The sequence below is a fragment of the Sus scrofa genome, chromosome 2 (genome assembly GCF_054392235.1).
Source record: "Sus scrofa isolate SSC_HxYL_T2T_F1_AM1 chromosome 2, Sscrofa_HxYL_maternal_Yorkshire_Landrace_v2.0, whole genome shotgun sequence".
Classification (NCBI taxonomy): domain Eukaryota; kingdom Metazoa; phylum Chordata; class Mammalia; order Artiodactyla; family Suidae; genus Sus; species Sus scrofa.
The window spans coordinates 47,183,380-47,204,212 of record NC_139384.1 but is presented as its reverse complement, the minus strand read 5'-3'; the positions used below and the strand labels follow the sequence as shown (position 1 = coordinate 47,204,212).

General features: G+C 42.4%; 2 protein-coding genes across 3 annotated transcripts in view; both read left to right on the top strand.

Moving 5' to 3' along the window:
* INSC (INSC spindle orientation adaptor protein) overlaps window positions 1–20,833 on the top strand; it is an 864,422-nt gene that overhangs the window by 657,966 nt on the left and 185,623 nt on the right. The gene's annotated exons all lie outside the window — the stretch shown is intronic.
* Window positions 656–6,112, top strand: CALCB (calcitonin related polypeptide beta). 2 transcript variants are annotated; one of them, NM_001102473.1, is given in 5 exon segments: window positions 656–713; window positions 1,790–1,882; window positions 2,147–2,290; window positions 4,297–4,477; window positions 5,662–6,112. In NM_001102473.1, coding segments are annotated over 3 exon segments (393 nt in total). In that variant the 5' UTR covers window positions 656–713; window positions 1,790–1,796; the 3' UTR covers window positions 4,460–4,477; window positions 5,662–6,112.

Genomic DNA, 20,833 nt, shown 5'->3' with positions numbered 1-20,833 from the left:
ACCAGCTTTGCCCCCTTCCCCAGTTCTTCCACTCCTACCTGCCCTGGAGGAGTGAGGCAAAGGAAGCTAGATTGTCAAACTGGAGGTAAAAGAAGTGTGGGGCCCTGGGTACCAGGGTGCGGTTGAAGGAGGGGTGGGAGCTGAGGATATGCTAGATCACCCCACGTGGTCCAAAGAGTTCAGTCTTTCAAAGACCCTTTTCCCCCATCACTCCCCCCCACCCCTTTCTGCTGTAGGCTATTTCATCCAAGATCCCTTCAGAATTAAAGTCATCCGGCCAGGGTCTCTACTGGTGTAGCAGGAGGGGATTGGAGACGAGAGCTCAGGCACAAAGAAAATAAGAGAAACTTCGGCCCCTCACTGTTGGTGATGCCAGGGTCTCCCCAATTTTCTCCCACTTTCTGGACTCCGAAGTCTTTCCAACCTCTCCAAGCCCTCCCTCTCCTTAAGCAATGACCTCATTGCAAATGACAGCCAGAGCGGATGGTTCCCCTCCCTAGTGGACCGGTGTGGGGAGAGCGAGCAATGACGCAATGGGAGCTGGGTCGCTCCTGGCCACTTTGGATTGGCCGCGCCGGCTCGTGGGGACTTCCCCGCCCCCTATCACTGGAATAAGAGCGGAGAGCTCCGCAAGGAAGACACCCACAGCAGGCGTTGTGTCTATCCCCGTGGACCGGCCGCTCCCGCTGCTCTCCTGACACTCCAGTCGCCAGGTGAGAACTTCCCACTCTGCACACTCTAATTACCAGCCGCTGCATTAGTTCATCCAGTTTGCGCCATTAGCCTGCCTGCCTCTCTTTTGCTTCTTGCTGCCATCGCGGCCCACCTAGAACCAGGTGTTCCTAGCTGTCTGTCCCACTTGGCTTGCTCGGGGAGAAGGAGGGAGGTTGGGGCTGTCAGCTCATTTTCTTCTAACTAGTGCCAATAAAACCACAAGCATCCCCAGGGCTTCACCTTGGTGCTGGAAGCACGGTGAACTCACCTAGGAGGGTCTGCAGCCCCTACATTAGTGCCCACCTTTGTGGGCATGCAGGATCCTGCTGAGTTTGGTCTGGGAGTGCCCTATGCAGTCTGTGTTCTGAAGGATGGCTGAGTCCTGAGCCTCTCTCTGAGGTGCCTCCAGCCCACAGACGTTCCTGGGGCATTGGTAGGGACTTGGGGCAATGCAGTCAGCCAGCTAGAACATTGGGCTCACCTTGGAGAGCTGGCACCCAGCACTTGCTGCTAAACCCCACTCCACTGGAGGCAGGCTGTGCGGGCAGAGTCCAGAGACACCAGTAACTAGCACGTTAAATTATCCCCAAATCCAAACGCACAGGCTGGGAGATAGGCGCTGCTTTCCAATTTACCCTTCCTGCCTCCCTCTCCCACCTTGTTGGCCGGGAAGTCCAGCAGAGGTGAAGGTGGTCCTAGAGTTTTCAGCCCCTTAGAAGATAGGCACAATGGGCACCTCAGGAGAGCAAGTCTCCAGCAGGGTGGGTCCTTGCTTGGTTTCTGCATAGGGCAAAAGTTGTGGATTTATGTGGATGCGTGTTTCCACAGAACAAAACCAGAATCCCCCACCCTCACCCCATGATATCTGTTTCTGCTGTATCAAGCAATTCAGTGTAATATATATTTTCAGATTCAAAGCAGCCCATCTGACAAATGAATGAAACTGAAGCCTGGGGAGATGGGATAACCTGCCTGGACTCACCAGTTGTGGCAGAGGCCAGACTGGAACCTGGGTCTGTGGGCTCCAGACGGTGCTTGGTTTTGGTGCAGTGGTAATGTCATTCTTCCTTTACAGAGGCATCATGGGCTTCGGGAAATCCTCCCCCTTCCTGGCTTTCAGCATCTTGGTCCTGTGCCAAGCAGGCAGTCTCCAGGCGACACCACTCAGGTGAGACAGCCTGAAGCCATGAGAGCTTTCTCCTTCCTCTGCTTCTGGGATCAGGCGATTCTGTGCCTCTGAAGTCACAGCAGTGGGAAGCTCCCAGTGAATCAACATCCTCAAGTGGACATTGGCCTTGAGCCCTGTGGGTTGGGAGTCAGGAGAGCCACATTCTCAGGGAAAGCCAGAGGGACCAGGAAGCCTGGCTGCTGATCCTGGGAAGGAGGCAGGCAGTGGCTTAGAGCCTGTATTGGGTTTGCTTCCTCTCTCCAGGTCCGCTTTGGAGACCCTCCCAGATCCTGGGCCACTCAGTGAGAAGGAAGGTCGCCTCCTGCTGGCTGCACTGGTGAAAGCCTATGTCCAGAGGAAGACCAATGAATTGGAGCAAGAGCAGGAGCAGGAGACAGAGGGCTCCAGGTAAGGCACTCCATCCTCCCTTGGCACATTCAGGAGGGCATATTCTAGAAAGGTAGGAAAAACAACATCTGGCCAGGAGCCCAGCAGGCTCCTCACCAGGATCTGAGACCCAGCCATTCTCAGTCTACATGGAAGGCAGAGGCGGTCCAGGTGCAGCTGGAGGGACTGTGGTTAGATACATTGAAATGATCCATTCCTGGAGGCTGTTAGGAAATGAAATGGAGAGGTAGGGGATCAATTACTCTGGGACTTGATCTTGCCCGACTAAGGAGAAGCCCAGCATTGGATATGTTAGGACCGGTAAGTGTGAGGCCAAGGGATAGACCTGGTATAGCTCAGGATGTCTTAGAAAATTTAACCTGTGTATGTTGTTCTTTCACACCTGCAAGGTGCCTGCATCACCCATTTGGCAGGTGAAGCCTAAGGCTTTGTAGAGAGTGGGGTCAGGTAGAACAGTATCTGAGGTAGGTCCAGAGCCTTTAGATGCGTAGAATGTGTGGCGATGTGCATGCTCTTGTGAGGCAAGACACTCTTCCCCAGCCCCACCTCCCTGTGCACCCTGAGCTTGGGGCTCACACCAGCAGAGGCATGTGTTGCACCTGCATCTGCCCTGGGAACCTCTTCCAGGTCTGAGAGCATAAAGGTCTGAGCAGCATGTGGAATGCCAGAAAAGGTCGTCCCTCCCCACCACAGCCCTTCCCCACATCGCCCTGGCTCAGTGAACCTCTGCATCCTCCTAATGGAGGATGCATGAGCCGCCCTCCTGCTTGCCCCCTCCTGCCTCTGTTCCAGGTCCCCCTTCCCTGGTCTAACCTTCTGCATGACTGCCCTTGGGGGCAGCCCTGGTGCATGGTATTGGCTGGCATGTCTTTTCCCTGCAGCCTGGACAGCTCCAGAGCTAAGCGGTGCAGTAATCTGAGTACCTGTGTGCTGAGTGCGTACTGGAGGAACCTGAACAACTTTCATAGATTCTCTGGCATGGGCTTCGGGCCTGAAACACCTGGCAAGAAAAGTGACATAGCCAGCAGCTTGGAGAGGGACCTCTTCCCCCGTGGGATGCCCCAGGACGCCAACTGAACTTCTTCCCCTCCTACCTGATTTCCCTCCTTGTTCCCATGGATGAAATTAATGCATGCAGATTTCACTCTGATTGCTCTTCAAGCTGGTGTGGGTAGCTTTGCTTATGACAGAGAATGCTGGGGACCTCGGAGTGGAAAGAAAAAGAGTAGGACTCACAGACAAGGTTAGAGGTTAAAAAAAGAGTCAGGGAAGCTTCTGAGATCCCAGAGGATGTCATGGCAGAGTCCTCCAATTCCTGCTTCATCCCTCATGCCTCATCATTGATGAATAAACCTATTTTCTAAAGGATTTTCACTTTGGTGGTCGTTACTCTGGTCCCTGTCCAAGGCCTGAGAGTGCTTAAAAGTAGCCTGAGCCTCAGGGTAGTGGGATACAGGACTTGGTGAGGGTCCCTGTGAACAAGCTCCAGCAATAAGAACAGCTGTGCTGAGGAGCAGGTAAGCACTTCTGGTGGGGGAAGCTAGGGGAGCGGCGAGGGGGGGGGGGAATGCTGCAAATCCTGTGCTCTGTGCCTCTTCCAGGTAAGACTTCAACGAATTTTCATTTTTTCCTTAGAAAGTGGTTTAGTTGGTGCTCATGGCTGGGGTATGGCCTCTGTATGTTCCTTGTGTGTTGGGGTGGGGCTGGGCCTTTGCTGACCACTCCTTCCTGATCCCAAATCCACCCCGTGCAAGGAATGATAAGGGTGGGGTTTGCCTCATGTCTTAGAATTGGGGTGTTTTGTGAAGGTCTTTGGATAGGGCTCCTAGCAAAGGCTGCCAGGCCATTTCCCCTAACAGCTTTGATAATTGCATTTAGGAGAAACACTTATTCTAAGTGGTGTGTCAACGAGCTACAATTCTCTTTATGAAGGCTCCATGGGGGTAGGTTGCAGCCCCAGCCTCTCACTGACAGGTCTTTTGTCCTTTCTCCATCCTATAAATCAGCATCACTGCCCAGAAGAGGTCCTGCAACACTGCTACCTGTGTGACCCATCGGCTGGCAGGCTTGCTGAGCAGATCTGGGGGTATGGTGAAGAGCAACTTTGTGCCCACTGATGTGGGCTCTGAAGCATTTGGCCGACGCCGCAGGGAGCTTCAGGAGCAGTGAAATGACTCCAGGGAAAAGGTGACTGCCTTATATGTCGGATGGGGAAGGGAAGGGATTTGGTTAGGACTCTCCAATTATATTCTTCCTCTTGAGGTTCTGAGTTCCTCCTACAACTCCACTTGCAATCAGAGCACTAGGATAGGCTGCAGAGATGCAGTGTCATCTTTCTGAGAAGAGATGGGTTCAGAAGGGGAGAGTCTTGCAAATCTTAGCCCGAGCCACTGGCCATTAATGAACTCAGGTTCCAAAAGCCCTCAACTCTTTTCTTTTTTTTTTTTTTTTCATTTATAACGATTTTTATTTTTTCCATTATAGCTGGTTTACAGTGTTCTGTCAATTTTCTACTGTATAGCATGATGACCCACTTACACATACATGTATACATTCTTTTTTCTCACATTATCATGCTCCATCATAAGTGACTAGATATCGTTCCCAGTGCTATACAGCAGGATCTCATTGCTTATCCATTCCAAAGGCAATAGTTTGCATCTATTAACCCCATATTCCCAATCCATCCCACTCCCCCTCCCCCCTTGGCAACCACAAGTCTCTTCTCCATGTCCATGATTTTTTTTCATTTATAATGATTTTTATTTTGCCCTCAACTCTTGATCATTGTTCTCAGATTCAGACCAGTGGGCTGTAATATAACAGTGCTGCTAATATTAACAGTAACCATTGAATTGTTTTCTCATCATTTGCCTTAAAAGCCTGCTTACATCTCACATCTGTAATTTATAAATACTGTTTAGTTAAAGAAGCACTTCTGGGAGTTCCTGTTGTGGAGCAGCGGAAATGAATCTGACTAGGGACCATGAGGTTGCGGGTTCAATCCCTGGCCTCGCTCAGTGGGTTAAGGATCTGGCATTGCCATGTGCTGTGGTGTAGGTCACAGATGAGGCTCGGATCTGGTGTTGCTGTGGCTCTGGCGTAGGCCAGCAGCAACAGCTCCTATTAAACGGCTAAACTGGGAACCTCAATATGCCATGGGTGTGGCCCTATAAAGACAAAAGACAAAAGACAAAAAAAAAAAAAAAAAAAAAAGAAGAAGAAGCACTTCTGTAAATTTGTGTTCTTTTCAGTAATAATTGTGATTGTGTCCTTCTGGTCCTTCTTACTCTCCTACTTCTCTTTCATCTTCTTTTCTTCTTCTTCCTTCTTCTCTTCTTCTTTTTCATTCCATTTCTTTTTCATCTCAGGTTACCATGAAGCTGAACTCACCACTTCAATTAATTTCTGCTGACAACAACTTGGTGAGAAGGCCCCATGGAAGATATAACATGTTTGCATCCTAATAGATATTGAAAAAAGCACCTTTGTCACTTGAAAGGAATGAAACTGAATGCAAAATAAGCTAATTCCATATTTGTTGTGCATCTTTTTTATATTTGATTCTATGTGCAGTAAATGCGATGGCATCTCTCATTAGCTTCTCTGGTAGCAAATTGGTTCTTTGAAAGCTGTCCTGTTGATCATGGCAGCTCTGCCAAATTTTAACATTAAATCACTGCCTCTGTGGCCTCTGGGGACACATGTAATGGTGATGCTGTGCTTTGTCTAAGAACATGATTGTATAATTTGTTTAAGGAAATGTTAATATTGTGCCATTTGTGAACTTCATTAAGATTAAAAACATATTTTGGGTACACTTGTTTCAAGACCCTGTTGGTTCATTTCAAATTATCTTTTTATATGATAATAATAATAATAGATGTATTTTGAGTGCTTACTATGGGCCAGATGGTGTTCTAAGACACTGCTTTATACCTATTAGTTCAGTTCATCTTTAGGACAATGCCATGGGACTGGGCCCCCTTATCATTTTCACGTTACATCTGGGAAAACAGAGGCACGGAGATGTGAAGTCCAAGGTCACACAGACAGATAGTGGTTGACACAGGTGCTGGTTTCCAGAAATCACTGCAGTGTATGTTTCTCAACAATGGCACCCGATGTCTTCCAGAGACCTGTGATCCATTCTTTGACCTCACTGCCTGAGACAGTAGATCAGCAGAAATTTAAAACGTAGAAGTAATCTAGTCTTTATATAATACATTAATCCCTTCTTCCTATTACTTGGTGCAATAGGCTGTTTGCACACCCCTCAAAATTCGTATGTTGAAACCTAACTCCCAAAGTGATAATTTTAGGAGATGGGGGGGCTTCAGGAGGCAATTAAGCCATAAAGAGGTCCCCTCATGAATGGGATTAGTGTCCTTATAAATGAGGCCCAAGAGAACTCCTTTGTTCCTTCTACTCTGTGAGGTTACAGTGAGAAATTTGCTGTGAGTGAGGAATTGGGCCCTTCACTAGATATAAATCTGCAGGTGCCCTGGTCATGGGCTTCCCAGACTCTAATAAATAAATATTTGTTGTTTATAAGCCACGCAGTTTATGGTATTTTATAATACAAGCCTGAATGAACTAAAACACTTGGCTTCAATGATGATCAATTTGTGGTCAATGTTATTACACCTATGAGCCATCTACCTCCCTGGAACCTCTCCCCCACCCAATAGATCCGTAAGTGTTTCCCTTGTATCTCCAAATGGGAAGGACTCTTAAACATAACTAAAATTCCATTAAACAACTAAATAGTTCAAATCCCTCAATTACCTTATTTATATGTATATATGATATATTTATTAATCATATATATAAAAATCACATGCAAAATTATATGTACTATATATGAATATATAAATAAAATCAGGGCTCAAATTATGTCTTCACCTTGCTGCTGGGCAATATGCTTTAAAGTACTTCTAATCAAGAGGTTCCACCACTATCATTTTTTTTCCCTTCTGTAATTTATTTCTTGGAGAGACTAAGTTATTTGTCCAATAGAGTTTCCAATATTCTGAATTTTGATGACTCTACCCCTGTGATGAAGTTTAACGTGTTCCTTCATCTACTGTATCTTTTTCTACTGTATTTCTTGTGAGAGTGAGTGAGGGGAAGGAGAAGTGGAAGATGAGGTCAGCAAAGTAATGGGGAGAACAGATCATACAGGACTTTGTAGGGCATAGGAAAGACCTGGGCTTTCTCTCAATTCCTAGTTCCAGAGACCAGAAGCCACACCAGCGATTTAAACAGAAAAACCAGTCTCAGAAATTGACTAAGCAGGCAGTAGAGGACCTAAAATTCAAAAGAACAAGAAATAGTGCAGAGATAAAAACTGAAGGAAGCAGCTACCATCCGTAGTGCTAGGGAAACAGGGGAAATGGTGGGTAATCAGAATCCAGAAACTTGGAGAAGGATTCTCAGGCTACTGAGAAGGGAGGTTGGTTGATGCTGCCGTCTTCGAAGGGGTGCAACAAGACAATTAGAGGAGTGTGGAAAAATAAAACAAAATTGGAAACTGCAACCAACTTCCCTGCAGAGTGAAGAAACCATGGGTGATGCTGACAGGGACAGAATTCAAAATAGGAAGGGGAGAGTTTCCTCTTCATGCCTTCTAGTCTCCTTTTAGGACCACCAGTTGGCAGAGCCTAATAGGGGTCCACCCAACAAAGGAAAATGTGGTTTGCAGAGTCCCAGTCCCAGTATCTCTTTTTAAGCATGAAATTTTAAATTTTTATAGAGAAAAGCCAATTTCGGGGGGCATATAATTCAATGAAGTTTTTTTTATTTTACTTTAAAAATGTTTTTAAATTGAAATATATTAATATACAATGTTGTGTTAGTTTCAGGTATACAGCAAAGTGATTCAGTTATATATAGTATATACATAAAATTATATGTAACATTAATGATAATAAGTTATATATATATAGAATGAGTTTTTCCAATACATCTTAGTCATGTAATTGCTACCACAAAAGGTACAAAACAGTTTCATTTCTCTTCAAAAGTTTCCCATTTCTCCTTTGCCATCGATTGCCCCCTCAACCCGCAAACCCTGATAACAACTATTATGTTCTCTGTCTCTAGAGTTTTTTAAAAATATTATTCTTTTTAATTGTTCTTCTGGAGTTTTGTCTTGTTCCTTTGTCTGGAATGTATTACTCTGCAGCACATGGAAGTTCCCGGCCCCAGGATAGAATAAAAGCTGCAGCCGTAGCCAATGCAGCATGCATCCCAATGCCAGGTCCTTAGCCCAAAGTGCTAGGCTGGGGATCAAACCTGTGCCTCAGCAGCAACCTGAACTGCTGCAGAGACCACATGGGATCCTTAACCCACCACACCACAACGGTAACTTCCCAGCTGTCTCGTTTGGTCTAGCTTTCTGTGTTTGTGGTCTCCTTTCCACCAGTTGCAGGGTTGTAGCCCCTCTTCCTTCTGGTGTCTGCCCCCTGGTGGGTGGGGTTGAGCCAGGGGCTTGCATAGGCTTCCTGGTGGGAGGGATTGGTGCCTGCCCACTGGTGGGTGGAGCTGGGTCTTGTCTCTCTGGTGGGCAGGGCCCTGTCAGGAGGGGTAGGATTAGAGGCAGCTGTGTGCCTAGGAGGACTTTAGGCAGCTTGTCTGCTGATGGACGGGGCTGTGTGCCCACCCTGCTGGTTGTCTGACTTAGGGCTTCTCAGCACTGGTGTCTTCCAGCTGTTGGGTGGGGCCAGATCTCTCCAAGCTGTCAGCCTCTAGGGCAGCTCATGCGGATGATATTCCCTGGGGCCCCCACCTCCAGTGTCCTGCCCCCTCAGTGAGCCACAGCCAACTTCTTCCTCTCCAGGATACCTCCAAGACCCACAGGTAAGTCTGACCCAGCTTCTTCTGGGGTCCCTGTATTGTCCTGGGACCTTGTGCAGGTGGACCCTTGTGTGCGCCTGCCAACAGTGGCGTCTCTGTTTCCCCAGTCCCATGGAGCACCTGGGCTCAAGCCCTGATGGTTTTCAACAACAAGTGCTCTGGAGGCTCCTCCTCCCAATGCCACACCCCCAGGCTGGGGAACAAGACATGAGGTTTGGAACTCTCACTCCTACGAGAGAGCATCTGCTATATAATCATTTTCCAGTTTGTGGGTAGCCCACCAGGCGGGCATGGGACTTGCTTATATCTTGAAAGCGCCCCTCCTACCATCTCATTGTGGCTTCTTTTTTTTTTCTTTGGGTGTGGGATCATTTTGGTGGTTTCCAGTCCATTTTTGTCGATGGTTGTTCAGCAGTTAGTTGTGATTTTGGTGTTTTCGTGAGAGGAGGTGAGCTCAAGTCCTTCTACTTAGCCATTTTGTCTCTGATCCCTCAATATTTTTCTTTTTGAGATATAACTGACATGGAGCATTGTATTAGTTTTAGGCATGCAACATAAGGATTTGACATATGTATTTATTGTGAAATGATTACCAAAATAAGTTCAATTAATACCCATCAAGGCACATAGTTGCAATTTTTTTTTTCTTGTGATGAGAGCTTTCAAGGTTTACTCTCTTAGCAACTTTAAAGTACGTAATACAGTATTGTTAACTACAGTCACCACGCTGTACGTTACATCCCCAGGACTTACTTAAAACTGAAGTTTGTATTCTTTGACTACTTTCAACCATTTTGTACCTCCCGCTTCCCACCTTTGGCAACCACCAATCTCTTCTCCGTTTCTGAGTTCAGGTGTTTTTTTTTTTTTTTTTTTTTTCACATATAAATATCATGCGGTATTTGCCTTTCTTTGTCTGACTTATTTCACTTAGTATAATGCCCTCAAGTTCCCTCCATGTTGTAACATTTGGCAGAATTTCCATTTTTTAATAGTGATTAGTATTCCGCTATATATATATAAAACTCTGTATACACCGATATCTATATATCCATATCTATATCTATATCTTCCTAAGTATCACATTTTGTTTATCCAGTCATCCATCAGTGGACACTTAGATTGTTTCCATGTCTTTGCTATTTTATTTTATTTTATTTTATTTTATTTTATTTTATTTATCTTTTGGCTTTTTGCCTTTTCTAGGGCTGCTCCCGTGGCATATGGAGTTTCCCAGCTTAGGGGTCTAATCGGAGCTGTAGCTGCTGGCCTATGCCACAGCCACAGCCACAGCAACGAGGGATCCAATCTGAGTCTGCGACCTACTCTGCAGCTCACAGCAATGCTGGATCCTTAACCCACTGAGCAAGGCCAAGGATCAAACCAGCAACCTCATGGTTCTTAGTCAGATTCATTAACCACTGCGTCACAACGGGAACTCCTTGGCTATTTTAAATAATGCTGCTATGAACATGAGGGTGCAGATATCTTTCTAAAATAGTGATTTCGTTTCCTTCAGATAAATGCCTAGGAATGAAATTGCTGAATCATATAGTAGTTTTATTTTAATTTTTTGAGGAACTCCCATACTATTTTTCATAGTGGCTGCACCAATTTACATTCCCACCAATAGTACACAACAGTTCCCTTTCCCCCATATCCTTACCAACATTTGTTATTTCTTGTTTTTTTGATAATAGCCATTCTAATAGGGTGAGGTGATAGGTCATGGTGGTTTTGACTTGCATTTCCCTGATGATTAGTGATATTGAACAACTTTTCATGTACCTGTTGGCCACTTGTATATCTTCTTTGGAAAATATCTATTCAAATACCTCTGCCTTTTCCAGAATGTCATATGCATGGAATCAGCATGTAGCTTTGAACTTTCTTTTACTTAACCTAATGCATTTGAGATTCATCCATGTCATCGCATGTATGAATAGTTTGTTTCTTTTCGTTGCTGGACAATTTCGTTGAAGGAATGTTCTACTGTTGGTTAATCCATTTATCCATTGAAGGACACCTGGGTTGTTTCCAGTTTTTGGCATTTATGAATAGAGCTGCTGTAAACCCTTGTGTATAAAGTTTTGTGTATAAATAAGTATAATGATCTAAATGGGGGCCCCCAAGAAGATATGCGTATGTCCTGGTCCCTGGAAACTGTGACTGTTACCTTATCTGAAAAAAGAGTCTTTGCTGATGTAATTAAGTTAGGATCTTAGCTTATCCTGGTTTAGCCAAGTGGGTCTTAAATCCAATGACGCATTCTTATTTTTTTTAATTTTTTAATTTTTATTATTATTTTTTTGTTGTTTTTTTGTTGTTATTGTTGTTGTTGTTGCTATTTCTTGGGCCGCTCCCGCGGCATATGGAGGTTCCCAGGCTAGGGGTCGAATTGGAGCTGTAGCCACTGGCCTACGCCAGAGCCACAGCAACGCGGGATCTGAGCCGTGTCTGCAACCTACACCACAGCTCACGGCAACGCCGGATCGCTAACCCACTGAGCAAGGGCAGGGACCGAACCCACAACCTCATGGTTCCTAGTCGGATTCGTTAACCACTGCGCCACAACGGGAACTCCATTTTTTAAAATTTTTAATTACTCAATGAATTTTATTGCATTTATAGTTGTACAGGATCATCAAAACCAAATTATAGCATTTCCATCCCAAATCCTCAGTGCATCTCCCCCACCCCTCAACCTGTCTCATTTGGAAACCATGAGTTTTTCAAAGTCTGTGAGTCAGTATCTGTTCTGCAAAGAAGTTCATTGTGTCCTTTTTTTAGATTCCACATATAAGTGAGTGCATATGATATTGGTGTCTCACTGTCTGACTGACTTCACTTAGCATGATAATTTCTAGGTCCATCCATGTTGCTGCACATGCCATTATTTCTTGCTTTTTAATGGCTGAGTATATGTACCATATGTTCCATATGTTCCATATACATATACATATACATATGTTCCATATGTATATGTTCCATATGTTCCATATGTGTATGTACCACATCTTCTTTATCCACTCCTCTGTCTATAGACATTTAGAGTGTTTCCATGTTAAAGATGCATTCTTATAAGAGATATAGACAGATGAAGGTACACAGAGGAGAAGGTAATATGAAGATAGAAGTAGGGAGAGTCACAAGCCAAGGAAACCAAATCAGCCAGCAGCTCTCAGAAGCTAGAAGAGGTGTGAAGCGGGTTCTCCCCCAGGGTCTATAGAGAGAGTGTAGTCCTCTGTCACCTAGACTTTAGAACGAGAGAATACATTCCCGTTGTTTCAAGTCACTGAGTTTGTGATGATTGGTGACTGCATTCCTAGGAAACAAATACAATAAATTCCATTTGTTTGGGGTAAATACCTTGGAGTGGGGTATCTGAGTCACTTGGCAAGTGTCTATATTTTTTTCCCTTAAATGGTCTTTTATTTTTACAATTACATTTTAATCTTTGTCCATATTCATTTACGTTCTTTTTTTTTCTTTCTGCTTTTTAGGACTCCACTCACGGCATATAGAAGTTCCCAGACTAGGGGTTGAATCAGAGCTACGGCTGCTGGCCTACCCCACAGCCGCAGCAATATAGGATCCAAGCTGCATCTGTGACCTACACCACAGTTCAAGGCAATGCTGGATCCTTAACCCACTGAGCAAGGTCAGGGATTGAACCTGTATCTTCATGGATACTAGTCGGGCTCATTACCACCAAGCCATAACGGGGAACTTCCTACATTTACATTCTTAATAATTACTCCAAATAGTTCACAGGTAGTAGTATGTATTTTGCTTGTTACTGCATTCAATACAATAAACATAATTGTATTACCTAATTAAAAAAGACAAATTGCAGAAACTTTGAAAAATCAATACATGAACAAAGATTTCAATAAGCTTAATTCAACCACTATGATTTGTTTTTATTGTCTTTCTTTTATATGCATCTTTTACATAGTTCTATACTGTTTATATTATATTTTTAAGTAAAAATATTTGGAACAGTTTTGAGTTTACAACAAAATTGAGGGGCAGGGACAGAGATATTCCTATAGACTCTACTCCTGCATATGCACAGCTTCTCCCATTCTCAACATCACTCACCAGAACAATATATATTTACCAAGGGTGAACCTATGTTGACACATCATCATCACCCAAAGTCTATAGTACACCTTCGAGTTTACTCTTGGTGTTGTACATTCTATGGATTTGGAAAAAAGTATAATGACACATCTCCATCGTTATACTGGCATATGGAATATTTTACTGGTTAACAATCTTCTGTGCTCTGCCTGTTCATTATTCCCCAACATTTCCCTAGCAAACACTGGTTTTGCCTTTTTCAGAATGTCACCTAGTTGGAATCACACAATAGGTAGCCTTTTCAGATTGGCTTCTTCTACAAGTAATATGCATTTATGTTTCTTTGCTGTCTTTTCATGACTTGATATAGCTCATTTCTTTTTAACACTGAATAATATTCCATTGTCTGAATGTACCACAGTTTATCCATTTATCTACTCTAGAACCTCTTGTTTGCTTCCAAATTTTGTCAATTATAATTAAGCTGCTCTAAATATCTGTGTGCAGGTTTTTCTGTGGACATAGGTTTTCAACTCATTTGGGTAATTACCAAAGAGTGTAATGGCTGGATCATATGATAAAGAAATGTTTAGTTTTGTAAGAAACTACCAGACAGTCTTCCCAAGTGGCTGGTAGCATCTGCATTCCCATCAGCAATGATGAAACTTCCTGCTATTTCACATTCTCACCAGGTTTGGCATTGTGGGCAGAGTTGTTCTTGGTATTTCTTTTCTTTTCTTTTTATTTCTTCTTCATTTTTTAAAGTTTAGTTTGATTTATAATGTTGTGATGATTTCTGCTGTAGGACAAAGTGATTCAATTATACATATACACACATCCATGCTTTTTCAAATTCTTTTCCCAAATAGATCATCACAGAATATTGGGTAGAGTTCCCTGTGCTATATATACATCAGGTACCTGTTGGCCAGTCATTCCATATACCACAGTGTACGTATGCCAATCCCAAACCCCAGTCCATCCCTCCCCTCAACCTGACCCCATAAGTTTGTTTTCAAAGTCTGTCTGTTTCTGTTTCGTGAATAAGTTCATTTCTATCCTTTTTTTTTCGATTCCACATGTAAGTGATATAATATGATGTTTGTCTTTCTCTGGCTTACTTCATTTAGTATGATAATCTCTATGTCCATCCATGTTGCTGCAAATGGAATTCTTTCATTCTTTTTGATGGCTGAGTAGTATTCCATTGTATATATGTACCACATCTTCTTTATCCATTCCTCCATTGATGGATATTTAGTCTTAGTATTTCTTTATTATCCCTTTAATGTTCACAGAACCTGGAGTGATGTCCTTCTTTCATTTTTGATATTAGTAGTTGGTGTCCTTTCGTGCTCTCTTTTTAGCTAGCCTGGCTAGAGACTTTTTGACTTTGTTGATCTTTTTTAAAAAAAGCAGCTTTTGGTTTCATGGATTTTCTGTTTTCAATTTATTAATTTATGGTTTAATTGTTATTGTTTATTTTCTTCCATTTAATTTGGATTTAATTTGTTTTTATTTTCAGAGTTTCCTAAAGAAGAAACTTAAGACTATTGATTTTAGATCTTTATTCTTTACTATTTGCATTTGATGCCATACATTTCCCTGTAAGTATTGCTTTCACTGCATTCCACAAATCCTGATAAGTTTTCATTTTCATTTATTTTGCAGCATTTTAAGTTTTCTATTGCAGTTTCTTCTTTGATCCATGAGTTTTTTTAGAAGTATACTGTTTAATTTCCACCTATTTTGGGACTTTCCAATGATTTTGTTGTTGCTGATTCCTAGTTTAATGGTATGAGAGCAGATATTGTATGATTTTTTATTCTTTTAAGTGTTTTTATAGGTGTGTTTTTGGCCCAGAATGTGGTCTCTCTTGGTGAACATTCCATGTGAGCTTGAGATGAATGTGATTCTTCTGTTGTTGGATAAAGGAAGAGTATATCAATATTTATTAGATCCAGTTGATTTATGGTACTGTTTGAGTTCAACTCTGTCCTTACACTTTCTTCCTGCTGGATCTGCCCATTTCTGATAGAGGATGTGAAGTCTTCACTTTTGATAGCAAATCAGTCTATTTATCCTTGCACTTCTATTAATTTTCACCTTATGTATTTTGATGCCCTACTGTTAGGCATATATGTTAAGGCATGTTATATCTTCTTGGAGAAGTGATGCCTTTTTCATTATGAAGTGCCTTTATTTTTTATTTTTTTGGCTGTGCTCATGGTATGTGGAAATTCCTGGGCCAGGAATCAAACCCATGCCATGGGAGCAACACAAGCTGCTGCACTGACAATGGCAGATCCTTAACCTACTACCACACAAGGGAATTCCTGTAATGCCCTTCTTTATCTCTGATAATTTTCCTAGCTTTGAAGTCTGCTCTGTCTAGAGTTAATATATCTAGCCCTGCTTTCTTTTGATTAGAGTTAGCATTTACTTTCTCCCCCAATTGTTGGAAAGATTATTATTTCACTGCTTACTGACCTTTGCACCTTAGTCAAAAATCAATTGATCATTTCTGAGCATGTGTATTTCTGGACCGCCAGTTATATTTCTTTGATCAATGTGGTTATTCTTTTGCTAACACCACACTGTCTTGATATATTTAAACACATTGTGGTATTAAAGAAAGCCCAGTATTAGGTATTGTGGATCCTACAAAATCGTTAACTCTTTTTCAAAATGATATTGGTTATTTTAGATCCTTCATCATCCCCAGTGCAATTTATTTATACACTCATTGGCACTCAAAGACCCCCTTTTTCTGGTACTTTTGTCAGTGATACAGGTTTGAGCTGTCTGTATTGCTGCCATCACTATGGCAGTGCAGCTCTGACACTAGAGCTGGCATTGGAACTGGGACAGAGGGGAAAAAAGAGAGAGGAAAAACAATGGAGATGCTAGATGAAGGGGCTCTTCTTTTTGTCCTTTGGTCAGAAAGAAGGGAATTCTCTCAGGATTTTGTCTGTGCCACTGCACAGTTCCCCGATTGAGACTACCCTTGGGCTAACTTTAGAAAATAAAAGAGAAAAAAAAAAACAGGAATTATAGGCATTCTTGTCATGCTTTTGCCCCTTCCCTGATGTACCTGCTATTGCTTACTTTTACCAGTTTTCAGATAGATCCTTTTTGTATTCTGTCTGGAGGTTTTAGTTATAATCCGTGGGAGAGACAGGTTGTAGTGAGCTTACTTCGTCGTGGCCAGCACATTTATTGGCCATAATGCAATTAAGACAGAAGGTCATCTTCATCACCATCATATTTAAATACTTGTACCTTATCTAAGATTTTAAAATGAGTCAGGATTCAAAGGAGAAACCATAATGGAAAATTTAAAATGTCTAGAATTGAATGATAATGAAAATACCTATCAGGATTTGGGGGTGCAGTAAAAGTAGGAATTTTACAAAATGCTATAGCCCTGAATAATAATATTCGAAAAGCAAAGTGGGTAAAATTTAGAGAGCTAAATTTTATATGTTAAATTAAACACCTAAATTGAAGCGTTCAATTTGAGAACTTAAAAAAGGAAAACTGAGAAAACTCAGAGGAGATGAAAGGGAGACAACAACAAGATAAAAGCAGAAATTAATGAACTATAAGATGAAGATATAACAAGAAGGATCAATAAAGCCAAAAGTTTGCTCTTTGAAAAGACTAATGAAATTGACAAACCTCTAGCGAGGTTGAGCAATTTAAAAAGAGCAGATTCAAACAGTGTCAAGAACTAAAAAGAGAGCATAGACTCAGCAGAGATGAAATGACAGTAACTATCTTTATGCCAATAAGTTTTACAATGTAGATAAAATGTATACATTTCTAGAAAGTATAAAACCTCTTAAAATTCATTCAAGTAGGAATAGAAATTCTGAATCTTTAATAGCTATATATATATATACACATAGAATCAGTTTTGTAAAATATTATTACAATGAAAAAAATAAACTTGTTGGATTACAAATGATTCTCCCAAATAGTCAAGGAAACAATTCTACTGATATATAAAAATTTCTCAAGAATAGGAAAAGAGGAAATACTGCTCAACCCATTTTAGGAGGTCAGTATGACGAAGAGAATAAGACCAGACAATAAATTTATGAGAAAGAAAAATTACAGTTCAACCTCACTCATGAATATATCTTAAAACAAGAGCAAAGTATAACAGTGTCTATAAAACAATGTATCACAACCAGTATTTGCTTGCCCTCAAACTTAAGAGTAATTTGACATTTGAAAATCCATTAATCCAGAGTTCCCATCTTGGCCCTGCAGTCAGTGGTCAGCCAATCCAACTAGCATCCATGAAAATGCAATTTCTATCCCTGGCCTTGCTCAGTGTGTTAAGGATCCAGCATTGCCGTGAGCTGTGGTGTAGATCACAGATGCTGCTCAGATCTGGCATTGCTGTGGCTGTGGTGTAGGCCAGAGACTACAGCTCCAATTAGATCCCTAGACTGGGAACCTCCATGTGCCTCAGGTGCGGCCCTACCAGACAAAAAGCCAAAAAAAAAAAAAAAAAAAAAAAAGAGAGAGAGAGAGAGAGAGAAAAGAAAATGCTTTAATCCAAAAAAATTCATAAACCTAATAATATGATTAGCTTGGTAGATGCCATGAGTAATAGAAAGGAACCTTTTTTTTTTTTTTTTTTTTTGCTTTTTAGGGTCGCACTTGCAGCATATGGAAGTTCCCAGGCTAGGGGTTGAATTGGAACTACAGCTGCCAGCCATAGCCACAGCCACAGCAAAGCAGGATCCCAGCCTCATCTGTGACCTGCATCACAGTTCATGGCAACACCAGATCTCCCACCCACTGATCGAGGCCAGGGATCGAACCCACATCCTCCTGGATACTAGTCAGATGCATTTCTGCTGTGCCATAACGGCAATTCCTGAAAGGAACATTCTTAACCTGAGTATAGCCATCTACTAAAAACCTGCAACAACTACCATCTTAGTGAAGAAACATTAGAGAAACAGTAGAACATTCCTTTTAAAATCAGTAAAAGAAGGCTTCTTTAGAAGCCTTCTGTCACTGCTTCTACCTGGCAATTTACGAGAGACTTTTAAAAGAAAATCTACACAATAGCAGAGAGATACATGGTTGAGAAGGGTTATCCACGTGGGAAAAAAAAATGAACTTGGATCTTGTCCCACACCTTGCAAATTATCAATTCAAGGTGGTTTAGGGACTCTACTGTAAAATGCAACTATTGAGAGCCTTTAGAATAAAATACAAATCTTTCTGACAACAGAGTAAGAAGTCATCTTAAAAAAAATTTTTTTAAGTTATATCTTTTTTTACAGCCACACCTGTAGCATGTTGAAGTTCCCAGGCTAGGGGTCGAATTGGAGCTATAGCTGAGGCCTAGACCATAGCCACAGCAACACTGGATCCAAGCTTGTGGCAACAGTGGATCCTGAACCTGCTGAGTGAAGCCAGAGATTGAACCTGCATTCTCATAGAGACTATATTGGATCCTTAACCCACTGAGCCACAATGGGAACTCCAGAAGTCATCTTAAACAAGCTCAGTAGTGTTTCCCATAGAAGAAAAATTGATAAATTAAAAAAAAAAACAAAACCTATTTTTTAAAAGGATGTAATAAAGTAAAAAAAAAACCAAAAAACAGTTGACAACTATTAGATTTACAACACATATCATGGATATAAGATAGCATTAAACCTTATATCTAGGAAGTTTATCTATCTATCTATCTATCTAGCTATCTAGCTATCTAGCTATCTAGCTATCATCTATCTATCTATCCATCCATTATATATAATAGGCATGAGGGGAACAGGCCTTCTTTTGCAAGGTAAAAGTATTCTCAACAAGGAAAAATAACTTTCTGAGTTGGGTACAGGAGGCTTATTTCTTGGGTGTAAGAGCCTCAATAGAAGAATGGGGATTTCAGATTTTTTTTGCTTTTTAGGGCCACACCCATGGCAACTTCCCAGGCTAGGGGTTGAAGAGGAGCTGTAGCTGCTGGCCTACACCACAGCCACAGCAATGCAGGATTTGAGCCGTGTCTGTGACCTACACCACAGTTTGTGGCAACACCGGATCCTTAACCCACGGAGCAAGGCCGGGGATCGAACCTGCATCCCATGGATACTAGTCAGATTCACTTCCGCTGAGCCATGATGGGAACTCCGGATTTTAGATATTTAAAAGCCCCTGAATCAATCCAAATATCTCCTTTCTGAAATCTCAGGATCATCCTCATTACTGATTGACATTTTTATTTCACCTAAGCTACCTGATGACCTTCTAATGGAATTCTGTGATGGTGTTCAAACTCCACGTTTGGATTTTGGTCGCCTTGGTCCTACAATTGATGTGAAATTTCTTTAGCACTATCATGGAAGGTCTGTGCGTTTCAGATCTTGCCTTGAGAATTTGGGGATCTTAGCGGCATAAGCAAACACCTCCCGCCCGAGAGACTCAGATTCCCCACACCCTTAGACTTGATGGGCATTTGACTCCAGCTAACTAATTTTTCCCTATGTGTCATAATTGCTGAACTCTTATTCTGAAATATTAATGGACTTCTGTGCTATCTGCCACCCATCAGCTGGATAAATGACTCTACATTTCCTATATTCTGCACATTTCTCTGAGCCTTTGTTTCCTGTACTTCACCCATGCAATCAATCTGTGTATCAGTTAAGGGTCTTGGCTGCAAGCAAGAGAAATGACCTCTGGCTCTCTCATGCTGAAAAATAATTTTTTTGGGGGGAATAATATCACATCCTCACTGGATTCTTGAGGGTGAGAGTGTGGGGGTGGCTTAGCTGGGTGGCTCTGGCTCAGGGTCTCTCTGCAGTCAAGATGTCACTCAGAACTGCGGTCTCCAAAGATTTAGGGAGGTGCTGGAGGAGCTGCTCTTAGCTCACCCATGTGTCTATTGCCAGTGGGCCTCCTCGTAAGGTTGTTCATGTCATGGCTTATCCTCAAGCAATGATGGAGGAAAGAAGATGCCTAGGTGGGGAGAGAGAAATGAGAGAACAAGATAAAAGCAGCAGTGTCCTTTTTTTTTTCTTTCCTTTTTTTAGGGCCACATTTGTGGCATATGGAAGTTCCCAGGCTAGGGGTCTAATGCTAAAGCTGCCGGCCTACACCAGCCACAGCAACGTGGGATCCAAGCCATGTCTGTGACCTAGACCACAACTCACAGCAACACCAGATTCTTAACCTACTGAGTGAGGCCAGAGATTGAACCTGCATCCTTATGGATACTAGTCAGATTCTTTAATGCTGGGCCAAAAAGGGAAGTCCGAGCAGTGTCCTTTATACCCGACCACTTCTGTTATATTTTCCTGGTCACATAGGCCAACTTTGAAACAATGTGGGAGGGAAACACACGAAGATGTGAAAACCAGGAGGCAAGGATCATTGGGGGTGTTCTCAGAGGCTGCCCGCTACAGTGGGTAAGTGGAGGACAAAGCTGGGAAACGGAAAAGCTAGGGGTGTTTCTGAGGTCTAGTACAACTTCAAAAAATGTCACATGGAGTTCCCTTTGTGGCTCAGCAGTAATGAACCTGACTAGTATCCATGAGGACTCGGGTTCCATCCCTGGCCTCAATCATTGGG